This window comes from Leucopleurus acutus (genome assembly GCF_964270905.1).
Source record: "Leucopleurus acutus genome assembly, chromosome: 2".
NCBI classification, from domain to species: domain Eukaryota; kingdom Metazoa; phylum Chordata; class Mammalia; order Artiodactyla; family Delphinidae; genus Leucopleurus; species Leucopleurus acutus.
Window position 1 is genome coordinate 149,064,584 of NC_139143.1, and position 17,605 is coordinate 149,082,188.

At 40.3% G+C, this 17,605-nt stretch overlaps 1 protein-coding gene across 1 annotated transcript; it reads left to right on the forward strand.

Moving 5' to 3' along the window:
* The first annotated feature begins 7,459 nt into the window (after positions 1-7,459).
* Positions 7,460-17,371, forward strand: MAGOH (mago homolog, exon junction complex subunit). The gene is made up of 5 exons (XM_082861144.1): positions 7,460-7,613; positions 10,391-10,449; positions 11,637-11,747; positions 15,901-15,983; positions 17,122-17,371. Exons 1-5 carry the CDS (start codon positions 7,526-7,528, stop codon positions 17,219-17,221), a joined length of 441 nt encoding a protein of 146 aa, XP_082717270.1. The 5' UTR covers positions 7,460-7,525; the 3' UTR covers positions 17,222-17,371.
* The last annotated feature ends 234 nt before the right edge of the window (positions 17,372-17,605 follow it).

Below are 17,605 nucleotides of genomic sequence, written 5' to 3' on the forward strand. Positions count from 1 at the left end.
TATTTACAGAGGGTATTTGGTTTTGGGGGGCTTTTTTAGGTTTCAGAGGTTTTTTTTTTGTAAATAGAATGATTATGCTTTGTGGCTATCCATCAACATAAGTAAAACGAAGAAAACACTTCAACTCCCTCTCCCGTTTAGATTATTTATTAACATATTTCAAAAATAAGATTAGTTCTATAAGTAATTTAGAGAGGCGAGAGTATTTATTTTTGGTATGATTGGCCTACCACCCGGACTCTGTGTGCATTTATGTTTATGTGTGTATGTGAGTAAGAAAGAAAAATCTGTAGAGAAGAGGCGCACCTATGGCTGTTGTTCAGATACATAAAGATAAATCTATTTTAAAACAGTCCACAAGAAGGGTTATCTGTAGTTTTCAGAGAAGCCTTTGGAAATTTGGATCAGGAAAGAGATACCATGGTTTGTGCAAAGATGCAGTGGGGAGAGGTAGATCTTTTCTGCCTCTGACTGTTCTTGGGATTCCAATCAGTCAGCAAAAGGCCCTCAGCTCACCCGTGGCTACTGTGGTTCTCTTCTGTGGCTAAAGCCAGTGTACAGACTTCACACAGTACCCAAAGTTCCCGCGAGCTCAGGTGAGAACATGCCTGAACCTTGGCTACTCCTTGTTTTAAAGTTCAGCATTTCAAGTAACTTCATTTTCTTTTAGGACACTTGGGTTGAATTCACTGTTTCCTCTGAAGCACACTGAGGGTGCCATCCTTACTTATAGAGAGCTAAATGGAGACGTTTCTTGAACAGCCCAAGTTTACTGTTGGGACTGGCTCAGGCACTGACCTCCGAGTATGCTGTGGGTTGAGGATGAGGATGGAGGAACAGGTTTTGTTACATCTCTATTTCTCCCTTCCCCTTTCTCTCTACCATTTCCTTTAGGTGGAGAAAACAATTTAAAGTGATACATAGGTTTGTTGCCATCATGTGTTCACATAGATGAAACTAATATTTGGCTTAAATCAGAAAAAGTGGCCAAACCTAAAGTCCTGTTTGAGGGGGAAACGGCGTACACAATACTACAGTATATTGGATATATATGTTCACACAGGGATTTGGTTCACTGCTTTGTAAATAAAAGGAGAAACTCTGGGTATATGTATAGATTTTTTTTTTTCATTGTGGACACTTACTTTTCTTTTCCTGGGCCTTGGGGGAGGCAGGGAGAAGTGCACTTTTCTTTTTGTGGGGTCTACCATTGAAAAGATAATCCTACAGTCCCAGAAGGAATTCAGTCCCCATTGGCTCTTATCCAAGGTGTGGTCTTAACTCTGCTGTTCTGCCACTTCACTCCCACTGGACAACCAGGGACAAGGTGTGACGTGGAAGTGTTTGGTTTAAGTAGGAGCAGAGGACACGTATCTAATCTTAACATACCTGGAACTTGACACTTTTAAGCAAATTCCTCCCCTTCTACTCCCCAGCTGCCCCCAACTCTGTGAAGCTTGGATGTCTCACCAGCTTGATACCCTCTGAATTTCCAGGCAGACATTCTGGGGTTCTGTCACCCTGTTCCTAGGACCTTTCTCTACATCACTCATGGTCTCCTGTCTTCTGAGAAAATAACTGTATTCTGGAGCCTGGCCACTAAGCTTTGCATAAGCAAGCAGTTTCTTCATGATATACATGTGTTGATAGTCCTGAAACATTCATTGAGAGGGTATATGCAATTGACCTAGAATGACCAAAACCAAACAGAATTTTAAGAACAGGTGGCCAACTCCTATAGAGCTTAATCACTTACTACTATTCTTTCAAGAATGGAAAGTAAAATTATTCTTGACTGAAGAAAAATCATGAAAGTGAAAAGCACTGAAATTTACACAAAACAAGCAACTTTTTCTGTAACCTGCCTCCAAAGAAATAGAATTTCCTGGGGAAATGATAATAGTGACTAATGCATAGTTTCTAAACTTTTAGTCAGATCCTGTCCTTCACAGAAAAAAATAATGAATAGGGTCAGGATGATTCAGCCTGAGATCTCAAAATGATGATGAAACACAACTCTCTGAGAGACATCCGTGTTTCCTGAATATGCTACAACTGCAGTTTGGAAGAGACAGTTACGGGAGCAACCTACAAAAAACTGTGGAATACTCATGTGTTGGACGGCAGTAAATAAGATGAAATCTGAGGAGTCAGGTTCATTCTTCTCTATTCTTGGATGCGTTTTGAGCTACAGTTGCACTTCTGTGGCCTTTTGCCCCTGCGTCATCATATACCTACAGCCAATAATGGATCACAGAGTCATTGGACTACAGAGCTGGAAGGAAGCTTAGAGATGAGGCCTGAAGGGCAGAAAATTTATCAGACATTTTTTTATATGTGTAAAAGAAACTAGTCCCAGCCCTTTTCCTCGCTTTCCTTTTCCAGGAGACTACTTTGGGCTGCCCGAACATTGTATCAAACCTGCTGCCTATCTTATGGCCTATCTTTCTGGTGGAATTTTGAAAGCACTGGCAGAAATATCCTTCCAGAAATGAGGAAAACTAAAATATTATTTATTTACTCTTGATAGCATGATTACATATAAAACAGATTGAGGTAAACTGTAACCTCAGAATGAGATCGTATTTAAATGTATAGCAATAAGTACTTTTCATCCCTCCAATTGTGTGTGGAGGGATTGCATTCATCCACTGAAACTATTTGCTAGGTACCAACTAAGTGCCAGGTACTGCAGATGTACAGGTCAGTCAAACACTTTCTGTCCTGACAGAACTCACAGTAGCAATTAGAGGAAGACATGTGGAAACAAAAACAAAGGAATAGATATTTTGGGGGGTACTGTTAGTTTACAAAGGTGTAAGAATGGGGTCAAGAAAGGCATGGTAGGAAAAGTGGCCCTAAGCTAAGTCTTAGAAATTAAGTAGGGGTGTCTAGGCTGCTTCAGGCAGAGGACACACTGAGCTAAGACACAGAAGCATGAAACAGCATGGGCATCTCAAGGAACTGCATGTAATTCACTGTAATGAGCAAAAGGCTCAAGGGAGACTTAGCAAGAAATGAGGCTGGATGGAAAGACAGGTTCAATGTAAGCACTTTATAGAATACTTCTATTTAGTTTCTGATTCAATTAATGAAACATTTCTTGGTCATTTACTGTGTATAAGGCACCAAGTGCATCATGGAAAATTGATCAGAATGTGTTGCCAGCACTTTGCAGACATGACAGTCTTCACTCTCAAGCTTCCCTGTGGCCAAAGGGAAACAGTGACTGCTTTTCATAAATTTGAGTTGAAGTGTTTTGATACGGTCAATGAAGACTTGATAGAAAGGCAGTGGGATTTTCACAGAAGGATTCCATGTTGTCAAGAGCCTCTGGGATTTTCTCAACGGTGAAAAAGAAAACTGGAAATTTTGAAGACGTGGGGTCTGCAGAGGGGACCCCAAGCACTGCCCAGTCGGGTGCTAGGGGGAATGGGGAGAGAGCACAGGAATGTGAGCCTCTCTACCCCACTCCCTCACACCTGCTATACACTCATCATTTCACAAGATATAAATGAGTTATCAGTTAAATGCTTCAGAGTAAATAATTTCTTTTCCTGGCAATGCATGAAGATAGAGTATCAGAATCTTCTTACACTATTTTTAGGGTATTGGGGATTTTCAGGATATGGAGAACTTAGAGGTGGAGGAATTACAGCTTCAAGTCTTCAGTTAATATAAGAAATCAGGAAGCTCTGTTCATTCAGGCTATGCACAATGTACATAGTCAAGAATCAGCAGAAATCCTCTGCATTTGCAAACACTTTGTGCTATAAAGAGTAATTTTAAAAAGCCACCTGTATATGTATATATATATATTTAAAGACGTGAAGGTTTTGATACTTTTTTACAAAAATTACAAGAGGAAACAAATATCTGTGCAAACCATGTGTTTTAAAATAGCATTTTGTTCTATACAAGCTGTTGTTGATGTGGGGTGAGCTACTGGTTTGCAAACTCCATGACGTTGTACACAAATGAGCTTTCCTTGTTTGTCTTCCTCTGAACACCCCCAAGTGACCATATTTGATGTAACAGGCATGTTAGAATGTTGGGTCACACTAACCATTTACGCTTTTTTGTCTTGTCCTTCTGAGTTCCGTTAGCTTCTGTACTCAGTCCCCTTTGCAGTCTGGTTTCTCTTCCAGAGGCAAAGGGTGGTGTGCTGCATCTCACTAATTGTACCAACATCATCTTGGTGAACTAAAAACCAAATGTGGACATTTGTAAAATCAGTGCACTGTTTCTAGAGAGAGATTAAATTCATTTTTTTAAAATATGAAAGTACTGTGATGCTTTAACGAGGGGGGGGAGTGAATGATATTGTGAGATAAGGACTGTCAATATTATCATTCCCATTTTAGAGATGAGAAATATGAGTGAAGAAACTTCCCAGAGTCGATAGTTACGTTTAGTGCCCCCAAAGTACGTGTAGCACATGTGGTGTTCTCTGCCTCGATTTTCCTTTTCTGCCTCTTCATCTGGCTAACTCCTATTTGTCCTTGAGTACTTTCCTTAGGAAGCCTTCTCTATTCTCTCAGACTCAGACCTAACTCATAGGGTTAGGTAATTCTGTGCTTCCACAACAAATTTTTCCATTTGTATCCCAATATTTCTGCTCTGCCTCTAACCCCCATGCCAATGAGGTTGCTTTTACCAAGGTCACCCAGGACTTCCTTGATTATAAACCTTGTAAATATTTTCAGTCCTTATCTTCCTTGACCTGGAAGCAGCATGTAACACTGTTGCCACTCCTGTCTTGAAATACTCTTATTTTGGCTTACATTGACACCATACTCCTGGTTTTTCCCCTACCTCTCTGGCTACATCTTAATCTCCTTGCCTACGAGTTTCATACTTCTAATCTTTCCATTTTCCAATCCAGTCTACAATCAGCCAGAGTGATCCTTCTAGAATGCAATAGGTCATGTCACCACCACCTCTTTCCACTTTCCTGCCTAAAGCCCTTCATCCATTTTCCTTCCATTTAAATCCAGTAGCCTTGGGTTTTAGCCCAAACTCCTTAATATGGGTTGTAAGGCCCTTCATGATTAGTCTTCTACCCCTTCTCCAACCTCATTATTATATTCACAACCTTATTCTGTATTCAAACCACACAGTTCTGGGCCTTCTGTCTGGAACATTTTCTTCAGGAAGACTTCCCTTAGACCCCCTAGACTGGATTAGGAGCCACTCCATGTGCTTCCATAGTATTCTGTGCTTCCCCTATTTGTAAATTTTATCCCTACATTATAATTGCTTTGTATGTTCCTTGATTGCCTCCTCTGTAAGCTCTATAAAGATATATCTTGTTCACCACTGTATTCCCAGCACATGACACATAGTAGATGCTCATTAAATTATGCTGACTTCAGGCACATCAGACACATAGACCATGCTTTTTCAGCTATACTGTGTGGCCTCATACCCCAAAACCTGAAATCACCTTATAGCCTGATTGGAGTCGGGTGTCTTTTTTTTTTTTTTTTTTTTTTTTTTGCGGTACGCGGGCCTCTCATCGTTGTGGCCTCTCCCGTTGCGGAGCACAGGCTCCGGACGCGCAGACTCAGCGGCCATGGCTCATGGGCCCAGCCGCTCCGTGGCATGTGGGATCTTCCCAGACCGGGGCACGAACCCATGTCCCCTGCATCGGCAGGCGGACTCTCAACCACTGCGCCACCAGGGAAGCCCAAGTTGGGTGTCCTTTAAATTTTCTCAGCATTTTTGATATTTGCCATATCTGCAGATGCCCAGATTCATCAATTACATTATAATTTTTTATAATTTCACTCTTGGAAAATAACCTTGTGGTAATTACCCAATGTCTCTAAATACTTAACTCCAACTACCACCTCAAGATTGTCATGAGGATTCGAAGAACAAGCACTTGTAAACAGACTCAGCCTAGGGGTTGACATTTATTAGGTGCCTAATACACGGTGGATCCCTTCTCTTTTTTATACAAGTCCCTTGTCACCCACATCCACTTTTTTTTTTTAATAAGATGCCTTATAGTAATTTACAGTTTACAAAGTATTTTTCAATTTCCAAGACATTGTTTCTTATCCTTGCAACAGTTCTGCCAGATGTATAACATTATTATGCTCATTTTAAAGATAAGAAACCTGAGGTCCAAAAAATTCAATCAGTTCACCTTTGGTCACAGTGAATCACTGTCACACAAGGGATTATTTTAATACAAATCTCCAGTGACTTTCCCCCCCCCCCCATCACACCCACTCTACACTCTGCTACCAATTCTTTTTCTGGGAGAAAAGTAGTAATGGCAAGATTGGGAATGAGAAGAGACCACTAGCCCAAATACAGAATAGTGTAGTTACAGGCACCAAGAATGATGCCATTTCGGCATTGTCTCTAGATCCAACTCCATTTTCCCCTCTGGCTGGAACTTAGATGAACTACAGCAGGCTTCTACTAATTAGGAGTTTTGTTGCCCTTGCCCTAAGCAAGGAGGAAAATTTTTCCATAGCCAGAAAGCCTTCACAGAGGTCAACCACTTTGGCCTGAAAAGACAAGAGCCTCTTGGGCAGTAATTCTCAATCCGGACTCAACTGGAGAGCTCTGCAAAACAAAACAAAACAACGATACCGACACACAGGTCCACTGTAGGAGATTTTGGTTGAATTGGTTTGAGGTAGGGCCCAAGCACCAGTATTTTTTTAGGTGCTCCAAGGCGATCCGATTGCGCTGGCCGGGCCGAGAATCACTGCTGGGTAAGCTGTGCTGGGGAGTGGGAGATCAAATATTCAGCTTAAGTCCTATTCACAGCACCTCATCTAGAGACCCGTGAGGTAGAAAGGGAAAGGAAGAAATAAAAGGTAGAAAGTGATAAAATGCGGGATAAGTGCAGCCGAGTTAGCTGCAGGGAAATGAAAAGCTCCACTGCGGATTCAGGGAACGCGTGGCTGAGAAGGATTTCTAGAACTGATCCTTAAACAGGCAGAGTTCAGTCGAAGCATACGTTAGACGTATTCACCGTGGTACGCTGCGTTCTCCCTTGGGGTCTCCCTTTAACCCTATTTTACTGATGAGACGACCTAGGTCCAGAGACGGTGAAGGACCTTTTCCGACCCACACAGTCGGGTGTCCCAAATGGAGGTGGAGCCTGGGGGGACGCAGGATTCCGGGTGTTAAGCCCGAGGTCAGGCAACGCGACCTCCAGACCCCCGCCCCCCGCCGCGGGGCCCAGAAGTCCACGGACGGCTTCCGGCCTCAAGTCCAGGAGAAGGCAGGTCGACCAGCCTCAGGCCCTTCACGCCTCGGGCTGAGCCGGCAGGGCTGCACAGACCCCGCCTCCGGGGAAATGCAGCTTCATTCGGACGGGAGGGGCGCAGCCGCCTTGTCCCACCTCCGCGTGGACGGGTTAGGGAGGGGGTCTCTCCGCTACAAGCCGTGCCGTTGCCTGACGTCACTTCCGCGCGCCGCCGTAAACGTCAGTGTCGGGCGCTTACGGCGGCGGTGAGGTTTGCAATTAAAGTTTGGGCTTGGTTGCGTTTTGCCAGCTATGGAGAGTGATTTCTATCTGCGTTACTATGTGGGTCACAAGGGCAAATTCGGCCACGAATTCCTGGAGTTTGAGTTCCGGCCGGACGGTGAGAGAAGCCTCCCCGCTCCCCGGGAGCGAGGACTAGGCCTGGGGGCGGGCTAGTGGGGAGGCCGGGGGTCCGGAACGAGGGACTGGAGGAGGAAGGGACAGATGGCTGTGAGGCGCTGATTTGGAGGGAACGATCCTATGTCCTCCCCACTGGTTCTTTCTGTATGTGTGTAGGGACTTCTGTTTAGTGACGTTTTTGACCATAATGCTTCATTCAACAAACATTGCTTGAGCGCCTATCTTATGCCAGGTTCTGTTCCACATTCTGGGGTGCAGGAGTGAACGATGGACAGGCTTTCTCTTTCATGGAACTTGTATCCTCGTGCTGGGAGATAGTAAAAAAAAAAAAAAAAAAAAAAATTCCAGATAGTGATGAGTGGTCAGAAAATAAAACAAAATGATGAAATAATTGCTGGTGGGCCGCTTTTAGAAAGGGTGGCCACTGGAAAACTCTCTGAAGAGCAGATGTTTGAACTGAGATCTAATTGCCAAGAAGGAGCCAGCCTTGTGAAGCTCAGGAAGAAGAGCATTCTAGGCAGAGAGAGAAACAAGTGTCAAGGCCATAGGGCAGAGATGAGCTAGGCATGTTTCAGGTGCCCAGTGTGGCTGAAGAGTACTGAACTCTGGGGAGGATAGTAGGAGATGATGTCGGATAAGTATGCAGGGGCCACACCATGTAGTCTTTATAGTTCATGGTAGAGTTTAGATTTTTTTCTAAGTGCAGCAGGAAGCAATTGGAAAGTTTCAAGCAGAGATGTAATCTGTTCTTGAAAAAGTATTGTAACTATTAGGTGCAGAATGGGCAAGAATGGCAACTACTTAATGGGAGACGGTTACAGTTGTTAAGACAAAAAGGATGTTGGTTGGGACTAGAGTGATAGTAAAAGTAGAGGGAAGGATTTAGGGTACTGTTGGAGGCAGAACCAAAAGGACTGCCAATTGATAAGATTTGGGACGTGGCCAGTATGGTGAAGGAAAAGGAGTCAAAGATGACAGAAAACTTCCAGTAAATGGGGGCACAAAGATGAACTGACAAGCCCCAATTGTAGAGAAAGTTTTGTTAACAATAGCAAGACAGTGTATTGGGTGTTGTGGTAGAAAGAAACAGAAGATTCTAGGAGCAAAAAGAAGGCACCTAACCTACCCTGAAGGGTCAAAGAAGGCTTCCTGTATAAAATGACACGGGGAAGGCGGGGGTGAGTCTTTAGGAATGTGTAGGAGTTGGTTAGGCAGATGAGTCAGGAAGGCATTTTGGACAGCATTAACAGCAAGGAGGCTGAAACCCCAAAAAGTGCATAGGATGTTTCAGGCAGAAACCAAGACAGTTGACCCTGGAACAACAAAGGTTTGAACTGCATGGGTCCCCTTATATGCAAATTTTTTTAGATAGTAAATACTATGGTACTACATGATCCACAGTTGGTTGAATCTCGGGTAAGGAACCGTAGATACCAAGGAACCGCAGATGCAGAGGGCTGGCTGACTCTTAAGTTATACTCGGATTTTCGACTGTGTAGAGGGGTGGGTGCCCCTAACCCCCACGTTGTTTAAGGGTCAACTGTAGTTTGATTAACTCCAGCTCTGTGAGAGAGGACTATTATAGGAGTGAGGCTGGAAAGGGGCTCAGCTTAACAGTAAGCCACGTTAAGGAATTTGGATTTTATCAAGAAGGCAGTGGGAAGCCACTGTCAGTATCAGAGTGTTAGAGTAACCTAATCAGAGCCATCTGTTACTATATCACTTTATCCACTGTATGGAGAATGACCTGAAAGGAGAGAGACTTGAGGCAGAGAGACAGTGCAGTGAGGCATCAATTAATTTGGCTCTTTTTAGTGTGCCTTCTATAGGGAAATAATAATCTCCTCTATTTCCTTTTATCTTCTCCTTCATATCCACCCTATATACCCAAATTAGCCTGTTAGATGCACATATGCACAAAGGGCCTTGTATACCAAATATGCTCAATAATAAATCCACAGCTTTTCCATCATAAGGATAGATGGGAGTTTTTCACAGCCACATGTTAATATATGTAAAAAGTGTTTTACAGTTTTCAAAAGTTTTCACCACTCTTTTGAGCCTTAGAAGGCCCTGGGTGCAGGTGAGTTATCAATTACTCCTATTTTCAGCTGAGGACATTAACCTGCAGAGACATGATTTGCCGGTCACAAAAGCCTGTTCTTTTCTCACACCTGAGCTGGCTTTTGCAAGAATTGTAATTCATTGTCAGCTGTATTTTTGGCTAGGAGGCTATTTAATAGTGTCGACTGAAAAAAAAAAACAAAACACAACCTAAAGATTGAGAATTATGTTTTATTTCGCAGAAATACTGAGGACTTAAGCCTGGGAGACAGGCTCTCAGATAGCTTTGAGGGACTGTTCCGAAGAGGTAAGGGATGAGCCAGGATATATAGGAGTTTGTGCAAAAAAAACAAAACAAAACCCAAAGACAAAAAAAAACAGGTAGTCAGAACATCAAAATATTACAATTAATTAAAGAAATACCAGACAGCTCAAGTTAAAGAAGTTAGCACTTTCCTATGTAGAGGTTCTTGCTTGGCTGCTTGAGATCATTCCTTTGATATGCACCTTAACTATCTAGGGCCAGTATCCTGTTTCCCCCATCCTGAATCCCCTTAGGGTGCACCAGTGGGGAGGGAGCTGGGAGTGGTGTGGCTGGTGGCTTGATGGCGGCAACATCCTTTGTTTACTGATAAGGCAGGCTTTATTTATATGTTTTTATTATATATTGAATTTGTTTTTTGCCCCTCACAGGGAAATTGAGATACGCCAACAACAGCAATTACAAAAATGATGTCATGATCAGAAAAGAGGTAATGAATCCTCTGAGAGCCGTTTAGCCTTTTGTCCTGTTTTTGTTCTTTCTGTGAGTAGTATTGAAAGATAAAGAATAGGGAAGTATAGACATATCTGTAGATAGCTTCTAAAGATTTTCTCAAATCTTCTTTTAGTTTATATTTAACAATGCTGAATCGGTAACGGGTAATCATTTGAAGTCTTGCAAATCTTGGTTTGAACCCTGAATCTGCTACTTACTAACCTTGTGACCGTGGGCACACTTCCTGGTTGAACTTGATAAGTTTCAGTTGCTTAATCTGCAAAACCAGAAAACCTACCCCCCCACTAACTTAGTGTTTGATATATTCCCTGGTACCTAGCACTCAATAGAGCTCTTTTAATTTGCATTTGAATGGGGGAAAGGGAGCATGGGAAAGCAGTTAACATCACTGAATGCATGTTAGATGCCAGGCATGACACTAGGTATTACATCTGTGAGCTTATTTTAACCCTTACTGTAAGTCTCTGTGATGGGTGGTATTATGTACCCTTTACAGATAAGACAGTGAAGGCCCAGATATTAATTATGGGGCTTGTACAAAGTTAGACCTCCTAGTAAGAGATTGAGCAGGAATTCAGACCTATGCCTGCCTTTGTCAAGTCCGTGTGCTCCATTTTGGCATGATTTCTACCACACCATTAAGGTTTCATCAAAGTTATTCTTTTAACCACTTTGTCACATTTGAAAATGTCTTAACAGTCAGTATATTCTCATGCTATTGTATTTAATTAGCAATCAGTATTATGCTTACCCACACATGTCAGCATCCTCACAGTTTTTTTTAATGTGGATTAATATGTGAAATGTAAAAGACATATCTCTGCTCTTCAGAAGCATGTCATTTAGTTAAAATTAACCAGAGTTACTCACAGATCTTTTGTTTGGGGCTCAAGTGTGTTTTTTAGATAGGCAAGGAGTAGGTCCACATGAACAGGATGTACCAAGAAATAGAAGCAACTAGCTGGGGGACTGAGGTGTAGTCATTGGGCACTTCTGACCCTGCCGTCCTCTTGGCATGCTGAGGTCAAGCCGGAATGTCTTCCCACTTACAGAGGTGCCAGAAGTAAGTTTTCATGAGTAGTCTTTTATTTTTCATCACTATCTGAGTCAGAATGCTGCTTAGCGATACAGTTTAAATTCTGTTTTTTAACTTGCTTTCAGGCTTATGTACATAGAAGTGTGATGGAGGAACTGAAGAGAATAATTGATGACAGTGAAATTACCAAAGAGGATGATGCTCTGTGGCCTCCTCCTGACCGAGTGGGCCGGCAGGTGGGTGTTTCAGCAACTATCCACAGTGCAGAAATTTTACAAATAAGATGAGGTTTACTGCTCTGCATGTGACACTGAATATACTCATGTATGGGTGTGCGATGTGGAGCCCTACACAGAGCAGATTCCCAGCACGTTGGTCTAAGAAAGCACTAATCCCACACAGAGGATCGGGGAGAGCAGGTGGTGCTGCTCCCCACCTGGAGCCCAGCCCTTAATTTCCTCTTGTGATCCCTCCCTTGCTTCTCAGAGTACTTGCTGCCCATATTACTTACTGAGTAATGACTATGGACAAAACGTTGTGAGGATACAGAGATAAATAAAACATAGTTATTTCAACAATCTAATGGAAAATCATGCAGGCAACTAAGTATATCTGTTTAAATTCATGGCTTAGATATTTATTCTGAAAACATTGTGGCAATTAAAAAATAAAAGCCACTGTCATATTTGACAGAATTAATAGGAGAGGTTTTCTTTCCACTTTAATGCTGCTTTCCTAATCCAGACTTCTAATTGATTTCGTTGTTTCTTCTTTTGTCCTGTACAGCCCATTTTTTCCTTCCTGAAGCCAGAGTAATCTTTAAAAATGTAAATTGGTTTATTCCACTAATTTTAAACTCTCCAGTGGCTTCCCACTGCATTTAAAATAAAGTCCAAACTCCCACCTTACCTTCTACTGTTCTCACCATCTCACACTGTGTTCAGACCTCACCGGTCTTATTTCTGTTACTCAGATACACCTAGGTGGTTCTTAGTTTAGGACCTTTGCATTTCCTACATGCTGCCCGGAACATTCTATCCAAGACTGTCTTTATTATTGAGGTCTTCACATGTCACTTCTTCAGTGATTGATGTCTTACCTGTCCTTCCAATCTAAAATGCCTTTCCCCACCACTTAAAAAAAATCTGGTTTTTGTCTTCATAGCATTTATCATTGTCTGAAATTGCCTTGTTTGATTTTCCTTATGCATCCCTCTTCCTCCTCCACTGCAACAGACGTACACATACACAGGCATACTCCTTCAGTACAAGGACTTTACCTATTTTTTTCCACTGCTATATCTCTAGTGACTGAAATAGTGCCAGTGTATAGTAAAAGCTCAATAATAATTATATTTATTAAATTAATACGAAAACTCGTATAAGCTTATTCTAATTAACCTCAGAATGATGGGCCAACTCTTGAGGAAGAGTGAAAAAAATCTCATCCTCAGTACTTACTCAAGTTAACTTTTTAATTAACGTTCATGAGATCTTAGTAATACTATATATACGTATTTTGCTTTAGGATTGATAAAATTTTCAGCTCCATTAGCTCATTCAACATTCACAATAGTGCTGTGAAGTGGGCAAGGCATACTCCTATATACCAGCAACAACCTACTGGATAGGGTAATTAAAAACAAAATCCCATTCATAACAGCAACAAAAGCTATACAGAACTTGGGAGTGAATTTAACAAGATATATAAAACTTATGGGAAAGGGCTTTACAGAAGGACATAAAAAGATGTATCATTTTTATGGATGGGAAGACTCAATATTATATCGATTTTCACCAAAATAATTTATAAATTCATTCCAATTCAGATCAAAATCACAACACAATTTTTCCTAAAACCTGATGGAGCCTCTAATTCATGGAAGATCATAGGGGCAAGAGTAGCCAAGATAATTTTGAAGATTTCTTATAAAACTATAGTCATTTGTATGGTGACATTGCCTCAGGAATTGACCACCAATGGGACAGAATAGAGAACCCAGAAACATTAACCCATGAGTATACAGGAACTTGGAACAGTATATGACAGAGTTGAACTTTCAAATTAATAGAAAATGGATGGACTGTTTAACAAAGTATACCAAGTTGATTGGCGATATATTTACAGAGTATTTTTTAATTAGACGATTTATAGAAATAAAGCAAAATTTTAAAACATAAAAGAAAATATAGACTGTCCTATTATTTCCGGGTAGAGAAGTTTTTTAAACTCCTCAAGGGAAAAGATTAGTAAATTTGACTTCTTTAAATTTAAAACTTCTTTTTATCTAAAGATATCAAGATAAAATAGAAAGATAAGCCACAGGTTAGAGGAAGGTATTTGCAAAACATAACTGGCAAAGCATTTCAATCCAGAATATATAAAGAACTAGAAATTAATAATAAAAAGGTAAACTAGTGGCAGAATGTGTAAGGGTTATGAATAGACAATTACAGAACTGGAAAAACAAGTGGGCAATAAATTTATGAAAACATTTACAGTTTTATTTGAAAAGTGAAAATGAGGACAACAGTGAAATACCATGTCAGACCTATTAGAACGGTCAAAAAAAAAAAAAGGCACCAAGTTTTAAAAAGGATATGAGAAAGAAAAGGGGGATTCATATATACTGGTGGAAACAACATTGCTACAACCATTTAGGGAACGATTTGTTAGTGTCTAGCAGAGCTGAAAATATGTTTACTTTCTAGGAATTTCCTAGAGAGATTTTCACATATATACACAAGATGCATAGAAGGATATCTTTGCCACATGGTTTATAGAAACAAAAATTGGAAACTTAAGTCTGCTTCAATAGGGAAATGAATATTCTAAAGCATTTAAAACTAATGGACTTTATCTACCTACAAAAACTTTGTTGAAAACAAAAAACAAAATAAATGAACAAGCCAAACAAAACCACATAGATAGAGAAATCAGAGTAGTGGTTACCAGAGGGAAGGGGCTGGGGGAGGTGGGGAGGGGGTGTTGCAAAATGGGTAAAGGGAATCAGCTGTATGGTAACAGATGGAAACTAAATTCTGGGTGGTGGGCACACTAGTATTTACAGAAGTAGAAATATAATATTGTACACATGAAACTTTTAAACCAATTTTAACCCAATATGGGAATTCTCTGGTGGTCCAGTGGTTAGGACTCGTTGCTTTCACTGCCGTGGGCCCAGGTTCAATCCCTGGTCAGAGAACTAAGATCCCACAAGCTGCATGGTGTGGCCAAAAACAACAACAGCAACAAAAAAACAATGTTAACTCAATAAAAAACAAATTAACAAAAACTCTTGTTGAATGAAAAAAGCAAATAGATATAGTACGATCATTTATGTAAAATTTTTAAAATATACTACCTAATATAAAATCATGATTGGAAAGAATACACCCCAACTTCTGGGGAGGCAGGAAGGAGAACAGAGTGGGAGGTGGGTCTAAACTCTAATATTTCTTAAAAAAGAAATCTGACACAGATATGATAAAATATTAACATTTTCAAATCTGAGTGTTAAGAAGTAGAGCTCAATAGATTGTAAGTTTGGGACTTCCCTGGTGGTCCAGTGGTAAAGAATCCTCCTTCCAGTGCAGGGATGCGGGTTCAATCCCTGGTCAGGGAAACTAAGATCCCACATGCTGCGGGGCAGCTAAAGCCACTATTAGAGAGAAGCCCACGTGCCTCAACGAAGGCAGAGTTCGAGCGCTGCAGCAGCAGATCCTGCATGCCTCAATGAAGATCCTACATGCCGCAACTAAGACCCAATTCAGCCCCCCAAAAATTAAATAAATAAATAAATAATAAATTTTTAAAAAACAGATTGTAAGTTCCACAAGGGCAGAGATGTTTGTTTGGTTTTGCTGATCTGTCCCATAGGCACTGCCCTCCAATTCCCCACCCGATAGATTTTTTTTTTTAAGATTATAGTACTTGTTTCACTCTTCAGAAATTCAGACCCAAGGGCATACAGCTAGTAAGTGACAAAGCTGGGATCTGCTCAGGGTCTGGAATTCTTTTACTTGTCCCATGTTGCCCAGAAAAGTTAGATTCTTGGTATTCGTGAAACAGATTTATACATGTTACTCCACAATTGTTAACAATGAAAACTCCTATACAAAGCATGATGTAAATTCTTCTAAATGGTGGAGCCTCACACACACAACTTCCTCTAAGAGTATAAGCTACTCAAGGGCTAAACCAGTATTTATCTCATACCAATTATTTATCTCTTTGTTTCCAGTGCCCAGTACAGTTTAGGGCTCAGATTGAACGGGTCTTGGGAATGTGGCCAACTGTATTATAGTTTATGTGATTTGGCAGATGATGAACCCTTCTCCTGTGTGACTGATGAAAAATCCAATTCAAACTGACATTTCATGTTTCTAGGAGCTTGAAATTGTCATTGGAGATGAACATATTTCTTTCACAACGTCAAAAATTGGTTCCCTTATTGATGTCAATCAATCCAAGTAAGTATCCATGATCCTTATATCCAGATGTGTCTGTTTTAGAGCAGGCTGATATGAAACCCTTAACCAAATTGGGACCATTATGGTAAGATCTGGTACAAATGTAAGACAGAATTGGTCAGCTTTGTCCCCCTCAATAGACAGACTCCAAATTATATATTTTCAAGGGCTTGCTCCTTTTGCTTTTGGTGTTTTAGTCAATCATTGCTAATAAGAGCTTCTCAGTGACATACACACAGAGTAATGCCATAAGAGCAGCCAAAGTGGGTAAGAATCTGGCCAGAACAGAAATGAAACACAAAAAAACAAGTGCTGGAAATAAACTGTAGAATCAATGAGTCTGAACACCTTCCTCCGTGTTGGCTATTCCGATAGCACATCTTAAAGCCTGACTTTAGTGAAACTTGAAATTATTCAGAATATAAGTTTAAAAATTCATTTTGTCAGTAGGGTAAAATATAAAGTTGAGACATGAATCTACATGCCACAAAGAATCCTTAGAATTTGGCAACCTCTTTGGCTCTTGTGCTTTGAGGATTTGGGGTTAGATATGGCTCACTTTTAGTACATGTTAGGCATAACTGTCTTCCTGTGAACAGTCTTGTTCTTACCCAGTTATGCTGTAGTAATCTTCAGCCTCTTGGTCCTGCTTAGTACTACTTCAAAAATAAGTTTTCCTAATTCTGAAAGTAATACATGCTCACTGTTGAAAATATAGGAAATACAGAAAAGTAGAAAGGTGAAAATAGCCCGTAAACTTATCAATTAGATAACCATTAATCTTAAAGTATTTCTTGTCTTTTTCCTGTGCTTTAAAAAATATATATAGTCTTTTAAAGCACAAAAAATGTAATTGAGATCAACAGTCTGTTACTTTAATCATGATTTTTTCCCACTTAATATAAGCATTTCCTCATTAAGAAGAAACCTTAACATTTTAAATTACCTTATAATATTACATTTTAATATATAGCACATAGGCTTTTTCTTTTTGGACACTGGGTTGTTTTCAAAGTTTTAATTCTGTAAATACCTCTATGAGGAATATCCTGGTACATAAATAATCTGGGTTAGTAAATGGTATTTTTTTGCTGAGTTTTCTCAGCTTTTTAAACATTTTTTTCTTCTTGCATTATAGGGATCCAGAAGGCTTACGAGTATTTTATTATCTTGTCCAGGACCTGAAGTGTTTGGTCTTCAGTCTTATTGGATTACACTTCAAGATCAAGCCAATCTAGATTGAATATTTGTGTGGACACAAGGGGGGTGGTAGTGCTGCTTTTAATTACCATTATCGAGACATTTTTGTGTATATCAGGGCACGATTTTTTTTATAAACTAGAAATGATTGTCTTTAATAAATACGTAACAAAATGCAATTTTTATTATAAAGACCCGAACATGTGCACTCTTCTCAATTACTTTTTAACACTAACATGCTATGTGAAGTATTGCCAAAAATCTAATCAACTCTATACATATACCTACCAGTTTACAGGAAGTAAAAGAATAGAGAAACATGCTAATAAATACAGTGGAAATCCAATCAATATCCTTGTCCTGGGAAACTCCAGGACAAGGGATCTGATTTCTTCAAAAAATAAGCTGCAAACATAAAATAA

Excerpts from the sequence above, each read along its gene's own strand:
- MAGOH (XM_082861144.1), top strand. The coding sequence starts at position 7,526 with ATGGAGAGTGATTTCTATCTGCGTTACTATGTGGGTCACAAGGGCAAA. Across the intron at positions 10,450-11,636 it reads ATGTCATGATCAGAAAAGAG|GCTTATGTACATAGAAGTGT; the intron begins GTAATGAATCCT and ends ACTTGCTTTCAG. Across the intron at positions 11,748-15,900 it reads CTGACCGAGTGGGCCGGCAG|GAGCTTGAAATTGTCATTGG; the intron begins GTGGGTGTTTCA and ends TCATGTTTCTAG.